At 40.7% G+C, this 26563-nt stretch overlaps 1 protein-coding gene across 5 annotated transcripts in view; it reads left to right on the top strand.

Annotated features, from left to right (window-relative positions):
• OPA1 (OPA1 mitochondrial dynamin like GTPase) overlaps window positions 1–26563 on the top strand; it is a 108737-nt gene that overhangs the window by 5693 nt on the left and 76481 nt on the right. For 2 of the 5 annotated variants that reach the window (XM_089654300.1, XM_089654304.1), the window contains exons 2-11: window positions 2474–2783; window positions 5935–6031; window positions 6240–6347; window positions 7885–7938; window positions 8303–8376; window positions 13523–13633; window positions 16436–16489; window positions 19421–19525; window positions 20143–20229; window positions 25593–25706. In XM_089654300.1, coding sequence (XP_089510426.1) covers window positions 2474–2783; window positions 5935–6031; window positions 6240–6347; window positions 7885–7938; window positions 8303–8376; window positions 13523–13633; window positions 16436–16489; window positions 19421–19525; window positions 20143–20229; window positions 25593–25706 — 1114 coding nt within the window. The remainder of the gene's footprint in view (window positions 1–2473; window positions 2784–5934; window positions 6032–6239; window positions 6348–7884; window positions 7939–8302; window positions 8377–13522; window positions 13634–16435; window positions 16490–19420; window positions 19526–20142; window positions 20230–25592; window positions 25707–26563) is intronic. The other 3 variants (XM_089654301.1, XM_089654302.1, XM_089654303.1) reach the window with 3 other exon arrangements.

Here is a 26563-nt window from a genome sequence, read left to right as displayed (position 1 = left end):
TTTTACCAAGGACATGTAGCAGAATAAGTTTTGGCCTAAATTTATGACTAACTTTGCGTTTATTGAATATTTTGTATAACCAAAAGTAAAAAATATTGTGTTTTTTCAAACTGTTCGGTCTTTTTTTTTGTTTATAACACAAAAAGTAAAAATCGCAGAGGTAAACAAATACCACCAAAAGAAAGTTCTATTTGTGTGCAAAAAGGACATAAATTTCATTTGGATACAGCATTGCACGACTGTGCAATTACCAGTTGAAATAGCATAGTGCTGAACAGCAAAAAATGGCCTGGTCATGATGGGGGGGGATCTTCCAGAGGGCAAGTGGTTAAATATGGTTCTGTTTGCCTCGTTTATGGTCATCATTAGGTGATACAGGCTGTTTAAGCCTTTGCTGAGACATCAGCTCATCCCTGGCCATCCTTACATGCTCTTTTATCTTCTCTGTTCCATCTGTCAGCTATATTTACTAAAGGAGCCTAAGTTGTCAGGAAATGAGACTGTATAGAAGTAATCATTTTATTCAATGGGCTTTCTGTTTAGTTCTCTTCCCCCCTCCCCTGAGTTTTTTTTTTTTTTTTACACTCCCTTTCCTATTGCTCCTCACCACAAAATATCTGTAATATCCTCTCATAATCATTAGGCCTGAACATTTGTCACATTTGTAGGTACAGATAATATATCCTAAACTTACACCGTTTAAGAAATATTTACTTTAGTAGCAGCTGGTGACGTCACGTGCATATGCACCCTGCGCTCTAATTGGACAGTGCCATCCATTCAGAGCTCTGTGCTGCGGCCACGACTCCCGTGCGCATGCTCGTGTGTGACCTCATCGTGGCTTGGCCATGGAGCCTGCAAACCTGGAAGTAAGACTGAGCGAAGGTGGAAGCCCTGAAAGCAGTGACAACACAGTGCTGAAGGGCTTCATTTTAGGGTAAATTTGGCATACTGTGCTAGTATGCACAATATCACATCCTGCAAGGGAATCTTTTTTTTTTTTTTTTTTTTTGTTCTTTATACTGAACTCTAATTTATACCCACACCTCTTCTGATCGACCTACACTAACATTCCCTCCCAGCTGCTTACTTATCCCTGTACCAGAGTTGAATCCTGTGCAATTTTTACTTTTTGAACAGAAACCCTCCTCACTGATGGGCACACCTGTGCACTGAGATCTCAGGCATAAATGGGGCCATCTGAGCAATCCAGGGAACAGCTACAGCATTGAAGATGGTCTCATACAAGTCTATGAGGTTTCGTACAAAAGTCCAGTTGTCCTTTAAAGAGATGCTTCCTGAGTGGACACAGTGACTGTGTCTATAAAGGCTAAGTTCATTTAATAAAAAAAAAGTAATACATGTGCGTGTTTTTTTTCTATAGTAGCTTGCAAAGCACTGCACGTGCGATCAGTGGGTTATGGGTGCAGTGCCAGGCTCCTGCACACTTCTCCTTCAGCTCCCTGTCCATACCTTTGTATGGGCTTTCAGTTGGAGAGTTGGAGAAAGTGTCAGTTGACTATGAGTGTGATGATTTTCTCATTAGTTTATTGAAAACTGCAAGTCTGTTTGCCACAGTGGCAGATGAGATTTGTAATTCATTCTCTGTGAATGAATAATGTGGCTGTGTGTACAGAATCCCGCACAGCCACACTGATTTCAAAAGTGGCAGCTGCTGCTGGAGTTGTCAAACGGGGCTGGGGCCAGTTTGGGAGTGGGGGAGGATTTCACATTTGCACCACGTTGTAACCTGAATACAGGTGTAACATGATGCAAATAGTGACGTTAGCCTTTAGCAGCATTCTGTTACTAGCACAAAATGTTCCTGCCTAAGGCTAGATTCACACGTATGCGGTGTGGTATTTCGCATGTGATTCGCACCGCATTCCTGTGCAAATCACATGCAAATTTTGTGCGGTTTGATTAGAGCCATATATTTCGTATGGCTCCAATTGTACCACATCCGCAACCAGAAAGGACCCTTTTTTTGGTCCGCACTAGAATCGGATCGCATGGCTTTTCACACCCTTGCGATTCTGCACATTGCACCGCGTTTTGCGGACCGATTTCAGGGAGTTGTTAACTTAACATACACACACGCAGCGGTTCGCATGAACGGTGCGATTCTGATGCCGTGCGGAATTCGCACAGAAATCGCTTAGAATTCCACACCACTTCAGTGTGAACCCTGGCTAATGATCAGTAAATGCTTGCATAAATACCCCAATACTTGCATCTGACAGATGCTTATTTTTGAATTTTGTGTTACAGATCTGAAGTGAAGAAGCCTTTCCAAAGGAGCTTCTGACTGCCATAAAACCTAAATGGGGTTCTAATACTTCCTCACTTAATCCATAACTAAAAAATAAGTTTTGACTATAGATACACTTAATCAGCATATAAATTACAAGTCTGACTATAACTTAGAGGCATTGCTTGTTTACTGATATCTTTTATTATTTGTGTTTTTCAGCATTGTGTGCAGAGGGGTGATAAATCAGCCTTCTGTTAAAGGAAAGAAATTACCACGGCAGAGCCTGTATGCTCGCAGGCACCATTATTCCTATCCAGGTTTGTCCATTCAGCGCTCATTACCAAAACCACCAGTTCGATGTTACTCTGCGCTGTCTCGTCCCCCATTACGGAGAAGCAAACTTCTGTCTCTAAATATTGCATATCAGACTCAGCGCAACTTCTGGATTGCTAGGTTGGCATCCAGGCTGCTAAAACTGCGCTACCTGGTATTAGGATCAGCTGTTGGTGGTGGATACACAGCTAAAAAGGTATGTGTTGTATATTTATTGTTATATTTGTTAAAATTAAAGTGGTTCTAAAGTCAAATAATCTATGCACTAAGGTACAAAAAACCTTTCAGCTGCTGTTTCTCTCCGCCCCCAAAATACTTACCTTGAGTCTTGTATCCTTTGCCGGTCCACAGATCTTCCGCTTTCTCACAGTCTTGTCTGAGAGCAGTGGGAGCTATTGGATCCTGCTGTTGTCAATCAAATCCAGTGAGTAGAGCGCGGTGGGCGGGGTTGAGCCAGGCTGTTTGTGTCAATAGACTCACACAGTCCAGTTTGGGAGCAAGTCTGCACTGTGGGAAGTTGGCTCCTCTGATGGCACACATAGAAGAGAAAAACATTTTTAAAAAAGATTGTCATTCTTTTCTGCCACCCCATGTGACACGGTTGCGCATCATGCAGGGCTGCTGAATGATAGTAATTGATAGTGGAGTATTTTCTCTTTGCTCCCCTAATACTCCACAGCAAATTATTTATTTCAGGTACTTATATAGCACTGTCAATTTTACGCAGAGCTTTACATATATATTGTACATTCACATCACTCCCTAACCCTCAAGGGGTGTACAATCTAAGGTCCCTAACTCACATTCATACATACACATACTAGGGACAATTTAGACAGGATCCAATTAACCTACCAGCATGTCTTTTGGAGTGTGGGAGGAAACCGGAGTACCCGGAGGAAACCCACGCAGGCACAGGGAGAACATGCAAACTCCAGGCAGGTGGTGCCGTGGTTGGGATTCGAACCAATGACCCTAGTACTGCCAGGCGGAAGTGCTAACCATTTAGCCATTTACATTAGACAATGTAAAACATTGTAACTTAGTCAGTTGCGAATGCGAAGGGGAGAGTGCAGGAATCCAGCCCAAACTTTGTTTTTTGCAGAAATGGCCATGGCACAGGAGCCACTGATGTCCAAGCAGTAAGAGCTGTTAGCAGTGCTAGATCTAGAGCAACTAAACTTTTCTGCTCTACTACATATTTTCCTCTAAGTTCAACACTGCTAGCACATCATCTTCCCAATTTCTTTAACTCTTCCAAAACAAATTTTTTTATTGCTCTGCAAAAAACTGTTCTGTTGCTGCTTTGACCTCTGAATCCATTAAAAAAATGTCTGTCCTTTTCAGTGTCTTTTTAAGGTTAGGATATGGGTAATAGTTGGAATGAGCAAGATCTGGTGAACAGGGGGGGGATGGTCTATGCACAAAAACCTTAAAGAGGTTGTACTATGCACAAAAACCTTATAGTGGTTGTAAACGCAAATATTAAAAATGTACTTTTTGCCATAAATGAATAAAGTTTAATGTAAACATACACACAGCTGTGAGTGTACCTCAGAAAAATGCTCCCTTAGCTTGTCTCAGCCCTCCAAAAAAGCTGGTCTGTGGGCGTGGCTTAGGACCAGAAAATAGGTGGAGATGTGATGTCGCCCAATCCCTCAGTTATACACACCTTCCAGCCACGGCTCAAGAACGTGCACAGCTATCTGACATCTCTGTGCCTGCAAGCATGTCTCCTGAGTACAATCAGGGGAATACACAGGTGCCAGTGACTATGTCGGCTCTGCTTACAGCACAGGATCTGTGCTGATCAGGAGAAAGCTAATAGGAAGGTGTTAATGTTAAAGTTCTAGGAATCCTGCAGCCTAAAGTGGCAATGTGAACCAGGAAACATTCTCATGTAAAAATCTGTAAACAACAATTCACAAGCTAGGTGCTGTGAATAGAGCAGGGCAATAATCGTCTGTCAGCAAACTTACCTTGATAACTACAGCATTACTGAAGTGATGCCGATCTGTGTCATCACCACCGGTGCTGAGTTGTCGATCTTGTGAAGGCAGAGGCCAGCAGGGAGAGGACACCCGCTCCCCCACCCCTTTGCAGTGTGTTACATGGAGGCTCATGCTGGTCTCGTCTTCAGCACAGCCTTTCACTCACAGGAGAAGGGGAGTGGTGACACCATTTTCCTGCTTGTTGGATTTATTCTGTTCAGAAGAGCAGGGGGGGATTTCTGGAGAAGGGGATTGCTTCAAGATACCAAGCTAAGTTCAAATGCTTTGTAAAGGTAAAATCGATTCAACAGTAGGATTAGATTGATTTGTGTTTTTTAGGTTTACAACCACTTTAAATCCTTCAATACAGCCAGTGTCTTGCCTGCTTGTGTTAGGGTGCATTGTGCTGCAAAAACCGCACACCCTTCCACAGCTTCCCTTGACACTTTTCTACTAATGCTGATTCGGGCTTTGTTAACCAAGTCACAATAGTAATCTGCAGTAATGTGTGGGCCTTCTGAAAATCATTTGATATTATCATACTGTCCTCATCCCAGAATATTGTGACCATGTCTTTGCCTGCTGACTTCTGGGTCTTTTAATTTTTTTGACCATGAGGAACCCGACTGTGAGGACTGTTGTCAACAGTCACTAATCGATCCTAAATGCTGCAAAATCAACTTGGCTGTTTTCACTCTTTCACTTTTTTTGGTCAGCAATTAAAAGATAAGTTCACCTATTGGACAAAATTAATAAATGCACAATTTTTTGCAGGTAAAAAATGCGTATTCATTATTTTTGTCCAAAGGAGACTGGAAAGCATTGCACCAGCTATCAGTAGAGTGCTGATACCATGCAGGTCTCCTGCAGATTTGTCAGAATATCTGCTTCTTGTACGGGATCAATTGTCAGATCTTGCAGCATCTCTAGTCAAAAATTTGCTATACAAATTTTGGACACCATTTCTTCGCTGTTGATGGACACTGGTAACCCAGTGTTTCCATCATTTGCTTATGAATTTCCTTTGGCGTTTTCTACTGCAGGAGGAGGAACTTCAAGATGCATCCTTGCTCAATGCTTGTGAATTCTGCGTTCTTTTCTGCCATGGTTCATTCAATTAGCTGCAACAATTGAGAAAATAGAGCTCTAATCCTCCAACATAATAACATGTGAACTATCAATCTTTGTACAGTAACTACAATAACAAAACTGGTGTTGCATTTTTGCAACGTTTCAGCACCCGTATTGAGGGTATAACGTGCATTTTCTTGTTGTTTTTTTTTTTTTTTTAAAAGGTGAACTTCTTTAACTTTCTTGACTTCTGTATGTTCGTTCATTTGCTTTTTTGTGTTTCAGACATATGACCAGTGGAAGGACATGTTCCCTGACCTTAGTGAATACAAGTGGATTGTCCCTGATTTCATATGGGAGTTAGATGAGCACATCAATTTTGGTCAGTAATCAGGCTTAAAGATTACTGTATTCTTTACCATTAGTTTGGTCTTAGTTTGGGCTTTTTTAGCATCAGACCGGAGTCAGATTCCTGAGTGATCATTTGTCATTTTGAATTTTACCTTTCTACATATTGTTGCCTTTAGCTATACGCTTCTTTATACATTTTGAACATTATTTTAATTTTAGCTTGTATGTTTCCTTTGCAGATAAACTCAGTAAAGCACTTCCGGATTCCGAGGAGTTAGCCAAACTTTTGCCAGACTTTGACAAAATAGGGGAAAGTTTTAGTTTTGTTAAAAGTTGGCTTTCATCAGGTAATGGATCTTCAAAAAATCTGTACTCTATCAGACGTTTTCTTCATTGATTTATGTTAGATCTTTGACATTTTAAATTTGAAGAATAAGGTTTTCAAAACTTACTGTGCCCATCCCATATCTCCATATTGTACTTTGATATTTACCAACTGAGAGTTAATGATAGTGTCATGCAGAAGTAGTAACTTAGTGTTTATTTTCTGTGTTAAAGCAGTATTAGACTCAAACCCCATAATGTAATATATTGCAGATTACCATTCATTAGATGTGGTTGTTGTATTAGTTTAATTTTTGGGGGGTTTTTTCCCTCTGTTTTCCCCTGGTGATCTGGCCAGTAATACACCTCCTGTATTGTGCAGACACCACTCTGGATGAAGTAGCACAGGGGGCAGATCTGGACAGCAGCATTGCCATTCTGGGGGAGGGACTATTAGATGTACTAGCAGATTTAAATACAGTAACAAATTAAAACTCAACTCCAGCTAATAATTTAAAATCAGTTACAGCAAACATTTTTGTTCCTTTTGTGATAAACGTTTTACATAAATAAAAGCTGATCATTGTAAGCACCCCTGCCTGGAGTACAGGTTTAAAATCAATCGCTGACAATTTTTATAATTCTTTCTGATGCAAACTTCAGGAACGCATGGTGCGTTTTGACGTCTGTGGACTATTTAAAATGGTTCTAAAGGCAGAAAGTTCTTTTACCTTTTTAATGCAATCTCTGCATTAAGGTGAAAAACCTTCTGTTTGCAGCTTCCCCCACCAGCCCCTTCCCCCCCTTATACTTGCCTGAGCCTGATCTTGATCCAGCAATTTGCATGAGAGGCCCTCTTAGCTCTCTGCCTCCTCATTGGCTCAGACACTTCAGCGGGAGCCATTGGCTCTTGCTGCTGTCAATCACAGCCATGGGCACACAGCAGGCTCGGGAGCAAGCACATATGAGTGCCCTCATAGGAATTGGCTTGCTATGTTGGGCACTCAGCAGGGGGAATGGGCCAGGATCACCAGCGGTGGACCCCATAAGAATCGAGGATAGGGACTGCTCTGTGCAAAACTATTGCACAGAGCAGGTAAGTATAACATGTTTGTTGTTTTTAAAAAATAAAATGTTAACTTTTACCATCGCTTTAAGTGGTCATGTCCACAGTAGAGACATTTTTACTCTGCAGTGGGTGATCAGATAATATTCACTGTTGCTAAATGTGTGTAGTATATAGCTTGCAGTGTCCAAGGTGCTCACTGAGCAGTGGTGATCTGGATTAAAAATGGTGGACACTTTAACACATTGCCCATGAAGGTGTTGAGCCATGGGTGGCCAAAGTTTCAGCTACACATAAATGCTAAGCTTTAGAAGTTGCTTATCCAAATAATTTTTATCCTATGTCTGTATGCATCATTTCATAATGTACACATATAATTAATGTACTTACAGGTATGAAAACAGAGCAGGGGGCAGGATTCCTTTCCAGGCTTTACTAACTTAAACTTATGGCTCATAATATCTTTTCCCATTTTTCTTGCTGATTTTTCACAGGTCACAATTTGGTTAGTGAAGTCATAGGAGCTTCTGATCTGCTACTGTTGTTAGGTGTGTAATGCAATGTCTGCTGCCGTTATGACATGTGAAACATATATTAAGTTCGATTTAACTACCTGTACATGTACAGAACTCCTAGAATGCTATGGGGATGGGTACACTGTTTAACTGTCTTTTAAAACCCTATTGCCTAATTTGGCAGAAATGACTTGGCTTTTCCTGGAAAGGAAGCCTGATTCTGTAGTCTGTTTTGTGTCTAACCACAGTTTTTTCATGTGACCTAGTTTTTGTTTATAGTATTTGTTTATTAATACAAAGATTATTGAATGTCTTACCTAACTGTTATGGTCATCCTGTATTTTTCATTGTTAATTTACAGTGACTGTGATAATATTTGTAATGTTTTCACTACTAGCCCCTGGAAGTTCCACTGCTTTTAAAGCTACTGACAGCCAGAATTTTGATGGCTCTGAAAGGCAATATAAAAAGGTGAGATGACATTACATACTTTGGATATTTTTTTGTTTTCTTTTTGTTTCTATTATGGAAACCTGTACTGAATTAGGGAAACCTGTTAATTGGCCTTATATTGAACTTGCTGCCTGGTTCTGATGCTGATGAGATAGTGTTGGTGACTTGGGATGTCACTGACCTGGAACAGATATGCATAGCAGGAGTTTAGATTTCACAAAGTGCAGGTTGGTCCCACGTCAGGAACTCAGGCCAGTGAATGCAGTCCCTGTGTTTCTAACAGTACAGGTTTCCATTAATGGTTTTCCAAAATGTATTGTTGTGTGGCCACCTTCCCAACTCAAAGAAAGTTGGCCAGTGGCATTATCTGAGGTCTGAAAAATGTAGCATGTCATTATATATAATAGTTGTAATCCAGTGATATCCACAGCGGTAAAAACGTGAACCCTTTAGTTAAGTATCTCTAGAGTACCTAGCAATTAAATATAACACATAGCATTAGACAGCTTATGAAATAGAAAGGGCAGTAACACTTTTCCAGCATCTCTGTAGGTTTTATTCCTTTATGGTGGAGTTGTGTTGAGTGCTTATGTTTACAATAAAGTTTTTTCCCAAGGACAATAAATATTCCTGACGTGAAAGGGAACCATAGTTCAATTTTTTCTTTATTTTTACTGGTTATGAGCTGTTTTTTGTATTTATTTTTGTTTGAAAAAAAAAAAAGAAATATTCATTACAGTGTGCCTCCAAGCTTCAGAATATATGGCGCATGCTGGTCTACCAAATAAGAGCCCTGTATTATCTCTGCACTTGTTGACATCTGCAGACTGAGTATCTAGATGGCAGTATCTCTACATTGAGAGGAGTAGGGAACGTGTCTTCCTTCTGAGTCCTTGAGCTGTGGGTATAACATAATATCCTGATGTTCAGCTAATAGACTCACTGGACAACCAGACTGACACTTGCCCCTGGATTTCTGAAAAGGGTACTTATGAAAGAGGCTTATATGCTATTTTATTTTGACCCAACTAAAGAGAAATGCAGGGTTTTTCCCCTAAAAAGAATAGAGAAAATATATCTTACTGCCAGAGTTTGTCTTAAAAAAGGATAGCTTCCTACATGTCATCTTGATTCTCTGATTGCAATACTTAAGGTCACTGATCAAAAACGAACATGCATCCAGTGAAGTCATATTTTCTGTTTTGCTTTCTTGTGCCAGATCAGCCGCTCAGAAACTATTTAAGTCACATGAACAATGACAGCCAGGCAATTAGCATTTTCATAAGAAGTCAGAAGTGGCAACCTTTATCCAAGCACACATTTGAATGAAAAGTATAGTAGTAGAGTAGAAATAGGCTACCACTACATAGCTTTCCTTAGTGAGACTCATCCCATACTTGGAAACCCATTGAAAAATGTGACATCTCTTGAAATTATCTAAGGATTGCCATAGATAGAAGATGTTCATATGTGCAAGTACATTCCAAGCGCTCTTACTTCTAGGAAAAGACTTGTTCACAAATCTACCCATTTGTTTGACTTTTGTTGAGGTTACAAAAAGCCCTTTTTGACAGCTGATTTGTAATTTTTGCAAGTGACTTGATTTGCATCTTGCTGATGTCAATGTGTTTCCCAGCATTTGTTTGTATGTGCTCTGTGAGAGGATTTTCTACTACATTTACTACACAAACTGGGGGTACTGCATTTTAGGATTTTGCCTATGTTTAGCAATGATGCATCCTGTGCTCCTCCTGTGGTTAGAAATTTGCATGCCTGTGATAAATTAAAAGGGAAATTCCGTGCTGCAAAAAAACTTGTGATCCTTCAATAATGAACTAGTTTCTTATTCCATTTTATTGCCAGATGCAGCCTGCCTGCGGTCCTAAGCTAACTGTATCAACTGTCATGAGAGAATATGATTTGTAGTAAATGTTGTATGTATTTGTTCATTTACATACATCTAATTACCATCGCTTTATCACATCTTCATAAAAAAGCATAGGTCCCAGTTACATACATGTATAAGTCACACATCAATAGCCCAATGCCTCGGTAAGTTATGTCCCATTATTATTATTATAATACAGGATTTATATAGTGCCAGCAGTTTGAGCAGCGCTTTATAATATAAAGGGGAGACCGTACAATTACAATACATTTCAGTACAGAAGGAATATGAGGGTCCTGCTTGTGAAGCTTACAATCTAAAGGAAGGGGGAGGTGGTACAAAGGTGATAGCTGCAGGGGATGATCTGGCGGAGGTGGCTCAAGTACAGTTCTTAGGTGGAGGTGGGGTAGACTTCCCTGAATAAGAGAGCTTTCAAAGATCGCCTAAAGGCAGACAGGGTTGGGGCTAACCGCACATACGGTAGTAGGGAGTTCCAGAAGATGGAAGAGGCACTGGAGAAGTCCTGGAGGTGAGCGTGGAAGGAGGTGACAAGGGAGCTAAATAGCAAGATGTCTTGGGAGGAGCGGAGTGGGCGATATGGCTGATATCTGTGGATGAGGCTGGTGATGTAGCTAGGGGCAGTGTTGTGGATGGCTTTGTATGTTGTGGTTATTATTTTGAATTTTATACATTGGGCTAGTGGAAGCCAGTAAAGGGATTGGCAGAGAGGGGCAGCAGTCGCTGAGTGGTTAGTATCTTTGAGTATACCAACACTAGTATATATAGAACAATGACTAACTTACCCGCAGATCACCTTTTACCTTCTTGAAAGCACAGCAACATATAAGAAATCACACTCATCCAGTTTTAGACCTCTCATGTACCAAACACATTAGAAAAGGAAAATACCTAGTTCAGTTGATCTATGACATCAAGGGAGGTGCACTTAGGTTTCACATAAAATAAAAGTGACTATAAAATGTATTAAAATGAGAGTACAGACACAACCTAACTAACACTAAACCTACTCTCTGCCACATTAATCTGTCTAGCCCTGTAAAGAAAAAAAATCACTATACTTGCCTGTTCTGCAGCCACTCCAGTCAGGTCCCAGGCTGAGGTGTCATCGTCAGCTTCAGTGTGTAGGAGAAGCAGCCGACAATGGAAGGCCTATAGTAACTCTATGGGTGATGTCACATCCTTGGCATTTCCCAGCCATTGCTTGCTGTCTCCTGCACACAAAGGGTGCCACCAGACCAAAGCAGTTTCAGAACAGGTAAATTAGTTATGTTTTGCCTTTACTTCCACTTCAAGTGTCTGATTTTGGGCAGGTTCTGGACAGATTACTGTTTTTGCCATTGGTACGTATGCAACAAGATGTTCCAGATGCTGACAGACTTAGAAGATAAATGTCTGGAGTGACATGGCAAATGTCCTGCGACTAGAAAGACATGTAAGGAAGATCATTAGTGGTTCTCTGAACTAAAAGAACAATACATCAGATTTTACATATTTAAAAATCCAAAACGTTGTTTTTTTTTCTGACAACCAGTTAGAACAGTGGGGGTCAACTCACTTTATAAAGCGGGGCTCAAGTGCAGCTGCTGGCATCACCAAAAGGTCATACATAGAATTCAATGTGGGGAATGTATCAAAACTGGAACAGCTGTTTCCTATTTTCATTGCTTAACTGAACAAACTGCAGATAGAAGCTTAATGGTTGCTGCGCACAACAGCTCTAGATTTTGTCTGCTCCAGTTTTGATGAATTCCTATCATGGAATGTATCTGGGACAACAGACGTATACTACAGTAGATGGTTGCGCACTATTGTTATTCTACAAGAGATGGTTAGAGACAACAGACATGCTACAGGAGTTGGTCAGAGACTGAGAGCATGCTATAGAAGTTGAGTACACAAGACTTGTTGGATAAGACTACCAAAGATCACTGCTGTTACAGACCCTTTACAAATCAGGACTTCCATGTCTGTGCTCCCCACAGGCCCCCTAAAAAAGTCTTGTGCCACATTTGATAATTCTCATAGGAAGATCCATTGTAATAGATCTGAGTGGGAAAAAATAAAAAGAGGTGATGAACAGCACAGACAAACGAATTATAGAACACAATAAGTGGCAAAGGGCCGCAGGTTGAACACAAGGGAGTTGGGGGCTGTCTCCTATTTTACTTAAATTGTATATTCCTACATTCTTTTAAACGTGCAGGTGTAGATGAATAAAACTCACTTCTGTACTGTGTTTTTTATTCTGTTGTTTTTTTTTTTGGTTTGTGTGTGTTTGTTTTTCCTTTTTGATTTTTTTTTTGTTCCATAAATCAGTGTCTTCACCAGCCTTTTCCAATATTTTAATCTCCGAGAACCCTTTGAAATAGTTTGAGTTTCGGGGATCCCCTGCTAAAATCAATTCATTGGAGAAGCGTGGGATGAAATCTGCTTTCTGACTACTGACCACCAATGTAAGGAGAAATTTCCTTACATTGGTGGTCAGTAGTCAGAAAGCAGATAGCTAATAGTCATTAATATCATGCCGCTACCTTTGCCAAATGTCATTGCCCCCAGAATTATGCAGGCACCATCAGCCAGGAGGTCAATCGGCAACAGCTTAAGGTTGCGTACACATGGGCCAAATATTGGCCGGTATCTGTAAGTTCAACGGGAACTGGCCAACATTTGGTCAGTGTGTACAGCTGTCTTTCCAACAGAAAGCACAGATCATCTTTGATCATCAGTGTTCAAATGCAGATAAGTAAGAGGGCCCCAAAGTCTTATGGCTAGAAACAATACCGTTCTTGCTGCAATTTCTTTCTAATCCATTTCCTGTATTTAACTTTTTCAGCCTGCTATTCTGCACCCATTCCCTGATATTTATTGGTAGTGATAGCTCTGCTTACAGAAATTTTGCATGTACTTAATGTTTGTGGCAGAGATAGTGTCCTGCTTAGGTAAACATTAACAGTTCTAATCCTTTTTTATTTTATTTTTGTAGGACTGTAAGCATTTTGTTGGAACAGAAGCTATTACTCTCCAACAAATATTATTTGATCGTGTTTAACATATGTAGCAGTATAGCAAGCTTTTCTTTTGTTTTGTCTTTCTGTTTTATTGTGTAGAATAAGCTTTATGATTTATGTCCATTTTGCTTGTTAACGTATGTCTGTCGTTTTGCCTTTATATACCCCTTTTACTTCATTTTGCACTCCATGGCTGTTTTTGTCCCCACCTTCACTCCGTCTTTCTCTCTCTGTAAACTCATGGCAGGGTTTGCTTGGTGAACTCATTCTATTGCAAGAGCAGCTCAAGCAGCATGAAGAGGAGGCACGCAGGGCTGCTGGAAACATTAACACGGGCACTTCACAGCAGAAGCGCAAGGTGACGGGTCATAGAGCACTGGATGCATCAAACACTTGTCTTTTCAATCAGCTTTAGCCTGCAGTCAAAAATTCATATTTTCCACAAACTTTTGTGGATATATGTGTAATTCTATTATGTGAAAGAGCATATCAGACCATTATAAAGCATATTGATGGTTACTATCATTTTCTATTTATTAAAATTCAAATATCAAATCTAGCTATTTTTGGAGTGCATTGTTGCACAATAAGGAATAAGTCATGCATTAGGCATTAGTTTATTAAATTCTATCTGATGGCTAACAATTTTAGCCCTTGCAAAAATATCTTATGAATATAATACAGTAATGTGAATTGAGTTTTTGTTTTTTGTGACCATATGGCATTGCTGTTTTTTTTTTTATAATTATGTATTAAGAATACCTTAGTGTATTTAAACTGTTTATAAAGGTTCATCTTTTTTTCTTTAAATAACAAAGATGTCATACTTCTCTGCTCTGTGCAATGGTTTTGCACAGGACAGCCCTGATCCTCCTTTTCTCGAGTCCCCCACCAGCACTCCTGGCCCCTCCCCCCTGCCAAGTGCCCCCAAAAGCAGATGGCTTGCTTGCTTTCGAGCCAACCGTGTGTGTCTGAGATGCAGAGCGCAGCTTAGTCCTGCCCTTGCTCCCACCTCACTGGCTGTGATTGACCGCAGTGGGAACCAGTGGCTCCCACTGCTGTGTTTCAGCCAATGAGGAGGCAGGGACCCAGAAGAGCTTCTGTTCTTGTGCACATCTCTGGATTAGGATTGGTCTCAGGTGAGTGTAAGGGGGGCTGAGGGGCGAGATGCACACTGAAGGTTTTTTTTACTTTCATGCATAGAATACATGAAGGTAAAAAACCTTCAGCCTTTAGAATCACTTTAACCTCCCTGGCGGTATTCCCGAGTTTAGCTCGGGGTAAAGTTTCAGTACCACAAGCGGTAACCCCCGAGCTACACTCGGGAATACCATGCGGCGCTGCTCCGCGATCCCTTCTGCGCTTACCTTGTCCTGCGCTCCCGCAATGTCCTTCCTGCAGTGTCCCCGGCAATGTAATCCGGCGGATGCCAGCATCTGTCTTCTGGGTTCTGTCCCCTGCAAGCGTTGGGACGTACAAGGGACGGAACGGCGGGAAATTTGAAAATGACAAAAATTTACATTCACTAAAATCACATAGTATAACATTACTGTATCAAACCATTTCACATACATTTTGTCCCTAGTGCTTTGTGCTTTGCCCTGCCTGCATTTTTACTGTTCTTATTGCCTGGAAACTGAGAAATCCTGAGAGTCCATGACATCCAAAAAGCATCCCTTTAGGTCAAAAGCGGTTTTAGACCAGCTAGAGAACAGCGATAGTAAATTAGAACCACTTGCAGAATTGAGTGATAATGATTTGTGGGGAAATTCGTCATCAGACACTGAAAACAATTTTGCCACTTTGCTCAGCGATGTGCGAACTTGGTGCTATATTTAAAATTTCAGTGTTTTTGGTTTGATTATATTATTGAATTAAATTTATTATTATAATATTTTTTATGATTATTTATTAAATTATAATTTATGATTTCGTGTTTCAAGTTTTATCCTACCTGGGGTGTTTACTAGACTCTTGTTCGGACAGATTTCAGTGAGTTATTCCTAAGAATTACAGGCCTACAATATAAAACGCCAAATTTCCATGCAAAATAATGGTACCGCTTTTAGCACCAAAAATCTGAAATAATCATACCGCCAGGGAGGTTAAGGCTGTTTTGGGATTATTGGTTCTGGAACTCTTGACGTTTTTTTAAAGTAGGTTATTAATAAAACAGAATGTGAATTGCGATATAAATTTGATGCAAACATCGTTTAGCCATTTGACAGAAGTCAGCTCAGAATATACTGTAGTTCTGTTGCTGGTGACGTATGCAGGCATACAGATGATAGGAGCATATAAATGTGACAGTGATGGCAGATGTTTGTGGTGAGAATTATGGTAAAACATTTGCTTTATTGAATAGGAATTCTTCTTTATTTGCAAAAAAGGTATTTGTGTACAGGATTAGTGGTAATAGAAAGTTTCAGGACTCATGTTGCCGGGTGCTCTTTTTCTGCATTTGATGAGCATTTCATAAGCATGTCAAATGCAATTTAACAAAATTCTATTGACTTTATTTGAGCAGTGCATGCTGCAGTTCAGAGGCTGCATTTAACCTGCTCTGCGTTTACACTGTTTCTTTTGATGCAGAATGCCCTACTACAGCATGTTTGAACTGCAAAGCAGTTTTCTTGTCTTAGCTATTCTTGTCAAACACTGCTTTTCCATTTAAACCCAGCTGCATGCGTTCAAATAAAACGGTGGCGTTTTATTGGAATACCTGTCAACGTAAACACCTGTGGATTTGAATTTTGATAATTTAGCCATAGGCTCTTGGCTTTTGGAGGAATTGAGGTACCATTCTTTTGTATTGGATGATGTCTGACATTGCAAGGGGTGACTGCATTCTTCACATTTGCATTGGTGTTATTAAAAGTTAAAACTTGCTCTCAGTTGTGTTACCAGTAAATTTAATTGCTAATAATTACTCTTTTGTTTTGCACAGCCTGTTATGGAACACATGCCAATTTTTTGCTGGCATTAACCGAAAGTATTGGGTAAAGACAGGAGAGAAACATGTAATAATCCTCCTTCAGTGCCCCATTTATCTGTTCATTTGATAAATCTTCAACAACTTACTGGTGTCATATTGGTTGAGATTTATATAAATGCTCCATTGATATGAGAAAATGTAAATAATTTAAATCTGTTCTTTAAGGTACCCGACAAAGAGAAAGTTGATCAGCTGCAGGAGGAGCTTTTACAGACCCAGGTAAGGCTGTGAGTTTCTCTTAAAAATTATAACAGCACCATAAAATGTCAAAATACAGAGCTGAAATATATGTAAGGTACAAGGGATTTATATTTCTTTTCATCAAGTCCTAAAATTAACACAGCCTTGTTACACATCAAAGCTAGGAGGATGATGCCACTTTCTCTGTTACAGTTAGGGTCTACAGTTTCATTATTTTCAAACCCCCAGCCTGCTAAATGAGATACACAACATATAGAGAAGGTGAATCTCCTTAATTGGAGACACGGACAGCAAATAAAAACCTGACAGAGGTTCTAACCCTCCACGGCTTTAGATACACTTTAATACCCAGTTTAGGCCAACTTTTTTTATTTTATTTTTTTTTTTGCTTGGATAGAGTAGGATAAGGTTAGAGCCTCTGTCAAGTTTTTATTACCATCTTTGTCCATATTAGGGATATTTAACCTTACTTTCTGTTCGGACAGGAAATTATGGGAAATCTCCCCAATGGGACAGGCCAGAAAGCAATGAGAATATTCTCCATCAGGTAGACAGACCGACAGACCGACAGACAATTATTGTTGTAGCAGGAAACGTTGGAACTTCAGACCATTTTTTTTTTTTTTTGCTGTTTGCCTCTCCTGGCAGTGACGGCTCACCCATATCTTGGGTCACCGTTACAAGGACAGGAAGTGAAGGAAAATTTCCTCAATGGCATCACAAGTGGGGGGGGGGGAGGACAAAAATAATTATGCTGAACTGCAGCCTCAGACACATTTTTGTAATTTCCTTTGTGGGAAAAAAAGATACTTGTGCTGATATATACTAATTGTGCAGATCCCTTTTTGTTTCCTATCGAATACATTTTTTTTTTTCATGCTGGATAGTACAGCTATTATCCCTTTTCCTATGATTCGCAGTCAGGGCCATCTTTAATATTGAATGGAACCTGGGCAAACATTTTTCTGGGCCCCCCTAGCTGCCAGCCTCCTACTCTGAGACATACAATAAATAGCAGCTAGACTCAAAATCAGTTTACTGCAGCAGATCAGGCAGTGATTGATTGCCAGAAGTTACAGCATTTTATTACTTCTCACTGACTGGTTCCTAGAGGTTACAGCACGCATTTTGGCTCACTGATCAGTTGCTAGAGCTTACAACACATAATTTCTATTGGCTGATTGGTTGTTAGAGGTTACTGCACATCATTACTACTCACTGTTTAATTGCTAAAGGGTACTGCACATCCTTACCGCTCACCCATTGGCTCTTAGAGATTACTATACATCATTACCACTCACTGGTTGCTAGAGGTTACAGCACATCATTACTGGGAACTGATTGGTTGCTAGAGGTTACTGCACATTATTATTGCTCATTGATTGGTTGCTAAAGATTACAGCACACAATCTCCTCCGTTCCTGCACACCACAGACTGCGGAGGGGACAATACCCACCAATAGACAGAAAATTCTAGAACTTGTTATTAGCAATGAGCATATCAGAGAACACACAACTATGAAGGTTGACTGAGTGCAGGTAAGAGAGCCCAATGTGAGCAGCATCTCCGAGGATGGGCTGCCAGGGTATATAAAGAGTGTAGGGGTTGATGGGTGCACTTTGTTCGAGGTGAAGGGTTGAGGGGTGGGCGTGTGTGGAGTACAGGGTTGTGATGTCTATGCAGTGCAGGATTGAGGGGTGCACTCTGTATGGAGTGCAGGGTTGAGGGTTGTGCTGTGTAGGGAGTTCAGGGTTACACTGTGCACGAAGTGCAGGGTTGAGGGGTGTGCTATGTACAGAGTGTAGGGCTGAGGGGTACGCTATGTACAGAGTGCAGAGTTGAGGGGTGCGCTATGTACGCAGTGCAGGGTTGAGGGGTGTGCTATGTACAGAAGGCAGGGTTGAGGGGTACGCTATGTACAGAGTGCAGAGTTGAGGGGTGCGCTATGTACGCAGTGTAGGGTTGAGGGTTGCCCTGTGTACAGGGTGCAGAATTGGGTGGTGCCCTGTGTACAGGGTGTAGAATTGAGGGGTGCCGTGTACAGGGTGTAGAATTGAGGGGTGCCCTGTATACAGGGTGTAGAATTGAGGGGTGCCCTGTGTACAGGGTGCAGGGTTGAGGGGTTCCCTATGTACAGAGTATAGGGTTGAGGGGTGCCCTGTGTACAGAGTGCAGGGTTGAGGGGTGCCCTGTGTACAGAGTGCAGGGTTGAGGGGTGCCCTATGTACAGAGTGCAGAATTGAGGGGTGTGCTGTGTACATCCAAGTCCTGTATTGTGCTGTGTACATCCAAGTGCTTCTGTATTTACAAGTGACAGAAGTGAGCAGTGCCGGAGGTGGCGGAATTAAGGCTGAAGAAAAAAAACCCTGGGGGCAGCTGCTTTGGGCCCCACAACAATGACTGGGCCCTGGGCAGCTGCCCCTTTTGCCCCGCGTTAAAGACGGCCCTGCTCGCAGTCTAGTCTTTTATCCACCCGCTTTCCCTTTCTTATTCACAGCACACCTTAATTCTGTGAACCAGCATTCAGTGAAAAGTCAAGGGAAGAGGTAGGATGGATAATGGACTAGATAGTTTCCCTGTTTGACAGCCACAGCCCTTGTAACCACAGGGGTCAGAACTACAGTGATAGCTGTGCTATCTGGCATTCAGAATAAACCGAATATTTTGTAAACAAAAGAGATCTGCACATTTAGGACACATCAAAGGTAACTTTTTTTTTTTTTTTTTCCCCACACATAAACATTAGTAAATATGTGCCATGTGTCTTTAGATCACTTCCCCACACTAACCAATCTAAAACATTTTTGCCTGGATTGGGCATTCTTGAATAGATTTTTTTTTTAATTTGTAATACTTTGCTGGAAATGCTAGTAGGTCTGTTTTGTTCACGCAGGTCAATAAAAACTAGTTATCTTCTAATGTTTTTTGTTTTTTTTTATATGTCTCAGTTGAAATACCAGCGTATTCTTGAACGATTAGAGAAGGAGAACAAAGATTTGAGGAAGCTGATGCTGCAAAAAGATGACAAAGGAATTCATCAGAGGAAAGTCAAGGTGGTGTATATTAAAACAATTACAATTATTTGTAACTTTAAATGTAAAACTGTAAACAAGTGAATATATCCTATGCTTAATCCAGATTGCTCAAACTGCTTATCTGTGTATATATAGCTGTATAAACAGATGTTTAAAGTATATGTAGACCCTCACCTTGTAAAACAACCCATTCAATATTAAAATACTAATGAAATGAAAAACATTTGTGTATGCATATTAAAAAAAACATAACTACCTTTTTTTTTCCCGTCTTATAAGTGATCACATTCACTCTGTCCTCGGCTGCATAAGGAGCTAGGGGAGGAGAGAGAAACATCAGCAGTCTGACCATTGGAGTAGCTTCCAGCAGAGTCGGAACACTGACCACTCTGTGCTCTGCTGAATAGTGTGGTCAGTTTTTATTAGGAAAGCAGAGGGACTGGCAGGAACATCAGGGATTTCACACAAAGGAAGCAATACAAAGAGAACAGGATAATTTTTCATACAAGTACATGGTACAGCAGGCACATATCAGGAATATGAAATGTTGGGTTTGCATATTGTTTTTTTACTTCAGCACACAACTACAAAAAATTTGATAAATTTTAAATAGTTTTTTATTTTTTATGTAATAGAAATCCTTGATAGATATGTATTCTGAAGTGTTGGATATCCTGTCTGATTATGATGCAAACTATAACACGCAAGACCATTTACCAAGGGTAAGTTGACTTTTCATTTTTCTATACTGTGAATAGTACATACACAGACTTATTCATCATTCTTTTCTTCTCATCCATATTATTGAATGTTAAATGTTGCCTATTGTAGCAGTCATCCACACTGCAGCAACACTGCTTTAGCTGCACTGGATGCTCTGTGCAGGGTTGGCTAAAAAACAATTATCCCCAGCAGGCATTCATTGTTTCCTCCCTGGGGAATTACCTTTATCCCCATAGGAGAACCCTGTCCTCTCCAACCATTTTGTGTTTAATATTTTAGGAGACGTGAGTGAGAAACATTTTTATTCAAGGCACTGCACGAGGTTTATTCTTGAGTGAGAAATATGAGAATTGAGTTCACCTTTTAATATTTTTGCAGATCACTACATTACACCTTAAAGCAAACGTGCTTTGTCTATGTGTAATGCGCTTGATACTATTTAGAGTTGCTGACCAGCTCCCATCACCTTCTGGGAACAATTGACATTAATAGACACAAAGACAGCACTCCTGATTTCCCTTTTCTCCCTCCTGGAAAAAATAGAAGGTCCCACCCACTCAATCTTTCATGTGTAGAAATATCTCAAGACAAAATTTTATTTCTGGAATTATTCTCAACTTGTCTTCCTAAATTTCTCTCTGTTAGATAAACTTGCTGTAATACATGAAGTACTATACTATATACCAGTTCCGTAGAAAAAATATTGAAAGACTGGTCAACACTGTCGAAGCTTTGTTCTCTAAATTTTCTGTTTCAGTGGTGATGCAAGAGGTTAAGCATGTAGCTCCTTTAGTGCATTCTCTGTTGCCACTGTAGGACTTGGTTGTTGGTTCTGTCAGTTCTGCAGAAGCCTTCCTTTGAAAATATTAGGTCTCTTCCTTTCCTAACTTCTGTCTTCCTTTTGTGCCCCTTTCTCAAAAGGTTGTCTTTTTGGTGGCTATCATTTTGTCTACATCCATGTTTTCTGGTGAAGGTGGTGACTGATTTGTGTTTGAATTAGGACACAGTTCTTCTGCATATCATACCCTAAGAAAATTGGATGTGGTTTGGACAATATGTGTGTGTTTTTCTGTTTTAGCCCCATCCTGCAATATAGACACCCCCTATGTGTGATTACAGATGGTCTGCACAAAATTTTGACAGCTTATTCCGCTACTATATGCCGATGGATTAGGCAGACAGTTTTTTATACCTATGCTATTAGGGGTCAGTGCGTATTGGGCTTTTCGGTATCAGGTGTCAGTGTCTCAGGTTTGCAAAGCTGGTAGTCTGTATATACCTTTACCAAGTTTTACAAGATAATGTTTTAACATCTTCAGATGTGTGTTTTGGCTGCAAAGTTTTTGCAGGCGGCAGTTTGAGGTTTCTTGCTACCCTTCTGGAGGTTCCTTTTGTGAATTGTTTGTTTTGCTTCTGGCTTCCCACCCCTCAGTGGTCACTGCTTTAAGACGTTCCTATGGTCAAGATTCTTGGCAGGCTGTGTCCTTCAATGAACCTAAAAGAAACTGGATTTTTTTTTCTTCTCACTGTAAAAGCCCTTTCTCTAAAGTTATTGAAGGCCACAGCTCCCACCCCTCTGATATTGGTTTCTGTACGGTATTGTAAGTAACTGAGCTTTTTATGTCAGATGGGGGATTTGGCCACTTATGAAGGCTGCTTGTAGGCAATGCTTTGTTTTTTGGGGTGTTTTTTTCTACCTAGTGTCCTTCTCCTGAAATTGGTGCTATAAATCTGCGGTCAAGATTCTTACTGGGCTGCACCCGTCGATAAACCCAAAGAAAGGGATTTTACAGTATATATAAAAAGAATTACATTTTTGCTCCAGAGAGGAGTTTGGACGTACCCTCCCCATCTTATTCGATCGTTCTATCCATTTACCCAATATTTCTACTAAAAATGTCTTTTTATGAGGAGGTGAGCAAAACCTTGGGCAGAGGGGTGGCCGTGGATGTGGTATACTTGGATTCTGCAAAAGCATTTGACACAGTTACCCACACATGGCTAATGTGTAAGGTAAAGTCTACAGGCTTGGAAAAATCTGTATGTAAATGGATAGAAAACTGGCTAAAAGATTGGTTATTTATACTCTGAATGGTGTAGGGTTGTCAGTGGTGTACCCCAAGGTTCAGTGTTGGGACCCTTACTTTTTAATTTATAAACGATATAGGGTCTGGGATTAAAAATCCCATTTCAGTCTTTGCAGATGACACCAAGCTGTGCAGTGGAATAATGTCCTTACAGGATGTCTTCAACTTACAAGCTGACCTCAATGTAGTGCTTAATTGGGCAACTATGTGGCAAATGAGGTTTAGTGTTGATAAATGTAAGGTTATGCACTTGGGGCAGGGGTGGGCAAACTTTTTGACTTGAGGGCCGCAATGGGTTCATATATTGGACCCGGGGGCCGGACCAAGAGTAGATGAATGACGTGTATGTGTCATCCATAGTAAGTATAGTAATATTCCCCCATATAGTAATTCATCCCCCATATAGTAATTCATCCCCCATATAGTAATTCATCCCCCATATAGTAATTCATCCCTCATATAGTAATTCATCCCCCATATAGTAATTCATCCCCCATATAGTAATTCATCCCCCATATAGTAATTCATCCCCCCTATAGTAATTCATTCCCCCCTATAGTAATTCATTCCCCATAGTAATTCATCCCCCATATTAAGTCCCCCCTGTGTCAATTCACTTATCTTTGCACCGCGCGTTCCTCTCGCCGTGCTCCCGCGCCGTTCCGGTGTAGCATGAAAATCTGTCTCCTATGAGGATCTGTCCCCCTCGTCGTATCTGCGCATGTGCCAGTTTCAGGCATTAGCAGCTGATCGGCGATCTCCGGCACATGCGCAGATACGTCGAGAGGGACAGATCCTCATAGGAGACAGATTTTCATGCTACACCAGTCTTCAGGGCGGACTGTGAGAGGAGCCTAGCTCCGCGGGCCGGATTAAAAGGTCCGCCGGGCCGTAGTTTGCCCATTGCTGACTTGGGGGCTAAGAATATGCATGCATCATACATACTAGGGGGAGTACAACTGGGGGAATCAATGGTGGAGAAGGATCTGGGAGTTCTGGTAGATCACAAGCCTAATAATGACATGCAATGCCAAGCTGCAGTTTCTAAAGCAAGCAAAATCCTCTCTTTTGTATTAAAAGAGGTATAGACGCCAGAGAGAGAGATATAATTTTACACCTGTACAAATCATTAGTAACACCTCATCTGGAATATGCAGTTCAATTTTGGGCACCAATTTACAAAAAGAACATTGGGGAACTAGAGAAAGTACAGAGAAGGGCAACTAAGCTGATACGAGGCATGGAGGAGCTCAGCTATGAGGAAAGATTAGAGGAACTGATTTTATTCTCTCTTGAGAAGCGGAGATTAAGGGGGGATATGATCAACATGTGTAAATACATCAGTGGTTCATATAGTGAACTCGGTGTACTTATTTACCCTGAGGTCATCACAGAGGACAAGGGGGCACTCTCTGGAGGAAAATAAATGTATTCTCCAAATACAGAAAGGTTTCTTCCCGTGGAATAGACTCCCTTCAGTTGGTTCTGGCCAGCTCAGTGGAATGCTTTAAAAAAGGCCTGGATTCTTTCTTAGATACACAGAATATAACTGGATACTAACATTTATAGGTAAAGTTGATCCAGGGAATATCCAATTGCCTCTCGGTGATGAGGAAGGAATTTTTTCCCCTGCAGGAGCAAATTGGATCATGCTTTGCTGGGGTTTTTTTTGCCTTCCTCTGGATCAACTGTGGGTGTAGGATTACAACTTTTTTAATGGTTGAACTGGATGGACTTTTGTCTTTTTTCAGCCAGACTAACTATGTAAATTTGTTATAGTGTCACAAAGTCTTAAAGAGTTTCTACTTAGTTTTCCTATTTGCTACATACCAGAGTGGGCAATCTCCCCTTGCAGTTAAGAGTCAAATGGCAACTACATATGACATCTAGGACCTCTGAAAACTTTGATAACATATGTTCCTTCTGCGATTACTAACTGGTTGCTTTGGTTGTATGTTATACATCAGACCTATTTCTCTCCTGTCTGAATCCACAAAATAGAATTGCCAAGTTATAACTGACTTTTGGAAGCAAGTGAATGCTTTTGTGGCTAACCTAATATATATCTCCCTTTCCACCTTTTGCACAACTGTATATTGCTCATTTGATTTATTAGATGAATAATGTTGACCACATTACACAAGAATTTTCCTGAAGAAAGCATTGTTCATAGCCCAAAAAAGTTATTTTCTTTTGTTGGATGAACTCATCCCCTCCAAGTGTGTCCCAATGGAACTCATCCCCTCCATGTGTGTCCCACCTGAAACCCGGACACATTATTCAGACAGGAATGTGGTTTGGAGCAGGGCCTGGCAGGAGGGTGAGGGGAGCCTGTTGAGGCAAGAGGGTGAGGGGAGCCTGTTGAGGCAGGATGAGCAGGGGACTCCCGTTGACGATGACGGGAGGAGATGGAGGTGGTGGCACACAACCTGTGAAGTAGTAGCAGAGCGGGTCAGGATCCCAGGCTGTGATCTTGCCTTGCTACATGCAGCTGGTGATGGAGCCAGCAGGCAGAAGGAAGGTGAGAGGACTCCGTGATATTAGGTGACACATGTAGTGATTGGGTAACCTTGCTGATAGGATCTGGGTACATTACAGGCATCTGAAGCTTTAGAATGTTATACAAATGTGATTTTTTGGGGGGGGGGTCTCTTGGTGTAGTATGTGGGGTCATGGGAGTTCCCCCTCTCCCTCATCTCTTTCTTACCCTCATTTCTCTCTTACCCCCATCTCCCTTGTCCCTCCTCTTTCCAGCCAGCCTATAACCCTAACAGTGTTACATCGAGATTACTGGGTGGCCGCTCTGCTGTATATAAGTTGGGGTTAGGGGACGCAAATTACTTGCCTTGCCCCAGGCGCTGACAACTCACGTTGTGCTAAAAAGAAAACTGGCTCCTAATTTTTTCATCTGACTTTTGGATTCAAAGCAAATTTGTCAAGCCCTGTTTTGGACCAACCAACAAATATGTTTTAATAACTCACTTGAGACTGTCAGTTTATACTTTCCATTTTTATTCTTCTATTTTTCTGCTTATTGTTACATAATTAGGTATCTTGAATAGGTACACACTGGATTTTTGTACACTTGTATTTCAACTGTTGAGGAAGAGTCTAAGCAAATTTTTATAGTGATTAAATTGGATTCTCTTCCCTATCCAGACTTAGTTCAAGTGTGTCTTTCTGCATTGTTTGGCATGTTTAATTTCTAAATAAAATCTGATTAGTTTAAATTGGGTTCAGCCTAAAATGCTTAAACACATTGTTTTGTTTTAAAGGTAGTTGTAGTTGGAGACCAGAGTGCAGGAAAAACCAGTGTCCTGGAAATGATAGCACAAGCACGTATCTTTCCTAGAGGATCAGGAGAGATGATGACCCGCTCTCCAGTAAAGGTACATTATATGGTTAATAAAGGTTAATAAGGATCTCTATGGTTTGAGTTACGTAGATAGATTAAAACCCACGTCTTTTCAGATCATGCTTTCTAGACAGGGTCAAATCATCTTTTGTATTATATAATATGCTGTGTCATGAGCAAAAATCCATTGCAGATGTACTGGATTATTCCATCTAATCTTGCAATTGTTCCACCCCATACAGTCCATACACCTGAGGCAATGGTATGCCTCATCTCCCAAGGTTCCTTTAGTGTGTTTCATAAACGTTCTACTCTTTTGTACTCCATTTTTTTTTTTTTCTAAAGTTTATTGCCAGAATATGTTGATAAAAGATGTAAATAGAGATTTTATCCTAGAATCATAATGAAGAACAGTGTAGAGGAGCCCCGGATGATTAATCTGTTCCCCCATCCACACTGGAGTCCCCCCCCACTAAGCCATTGTATTCTTACAGTGAGGAGACTTCCCTGACGTTAGAATACACTGATCAGCACTGCCTGCTATAGCCAGCGACGTTGATTAACAGGACAGTTGTACAGAAATCAACTGGTAGATCAACTTCTGTACTTCTCTCTTCCCTTACATGGATCAAAATGCACCCGTTCCCTGCAGAACTGGTCGAATTTTAATCCATGTATGGTCGACTTAAGGGTTTAACCGTTTCAATACCGTGTGATTTTACACCTTCCTGCCCCAGGCCATTTTTCAGGTTTCAGCGCTCTCACACTTTGAATGACAATTGCGCGGTCATACAACATTGTACCCAAACTAAAATTTTATCATTTTCTTCACACAACTAGAGCTTTCTTTTGGTGGTATTTAATCACCGCTGGGGTTTTTATTTTTTGCTA

Source organism: Staurois parvus, unplaced genomic scaffold (assembly GCF_062004578.1).
Source record: "Staurois parvus isolate SC_StPar_1 unplaced genomic scaffold, SC_StPar_1.0 ptg000750l, whole genome shotgun sequence".
Classification (NCBI taxonomy): Eukaryota; Metazoa; Chordata; class Amphibia; order Anura; family Ranidae; genus Staurois; species Staurois parvus.
This window is presented reverse-complemented; position numbering and strand designations above follow the sequence as displayed.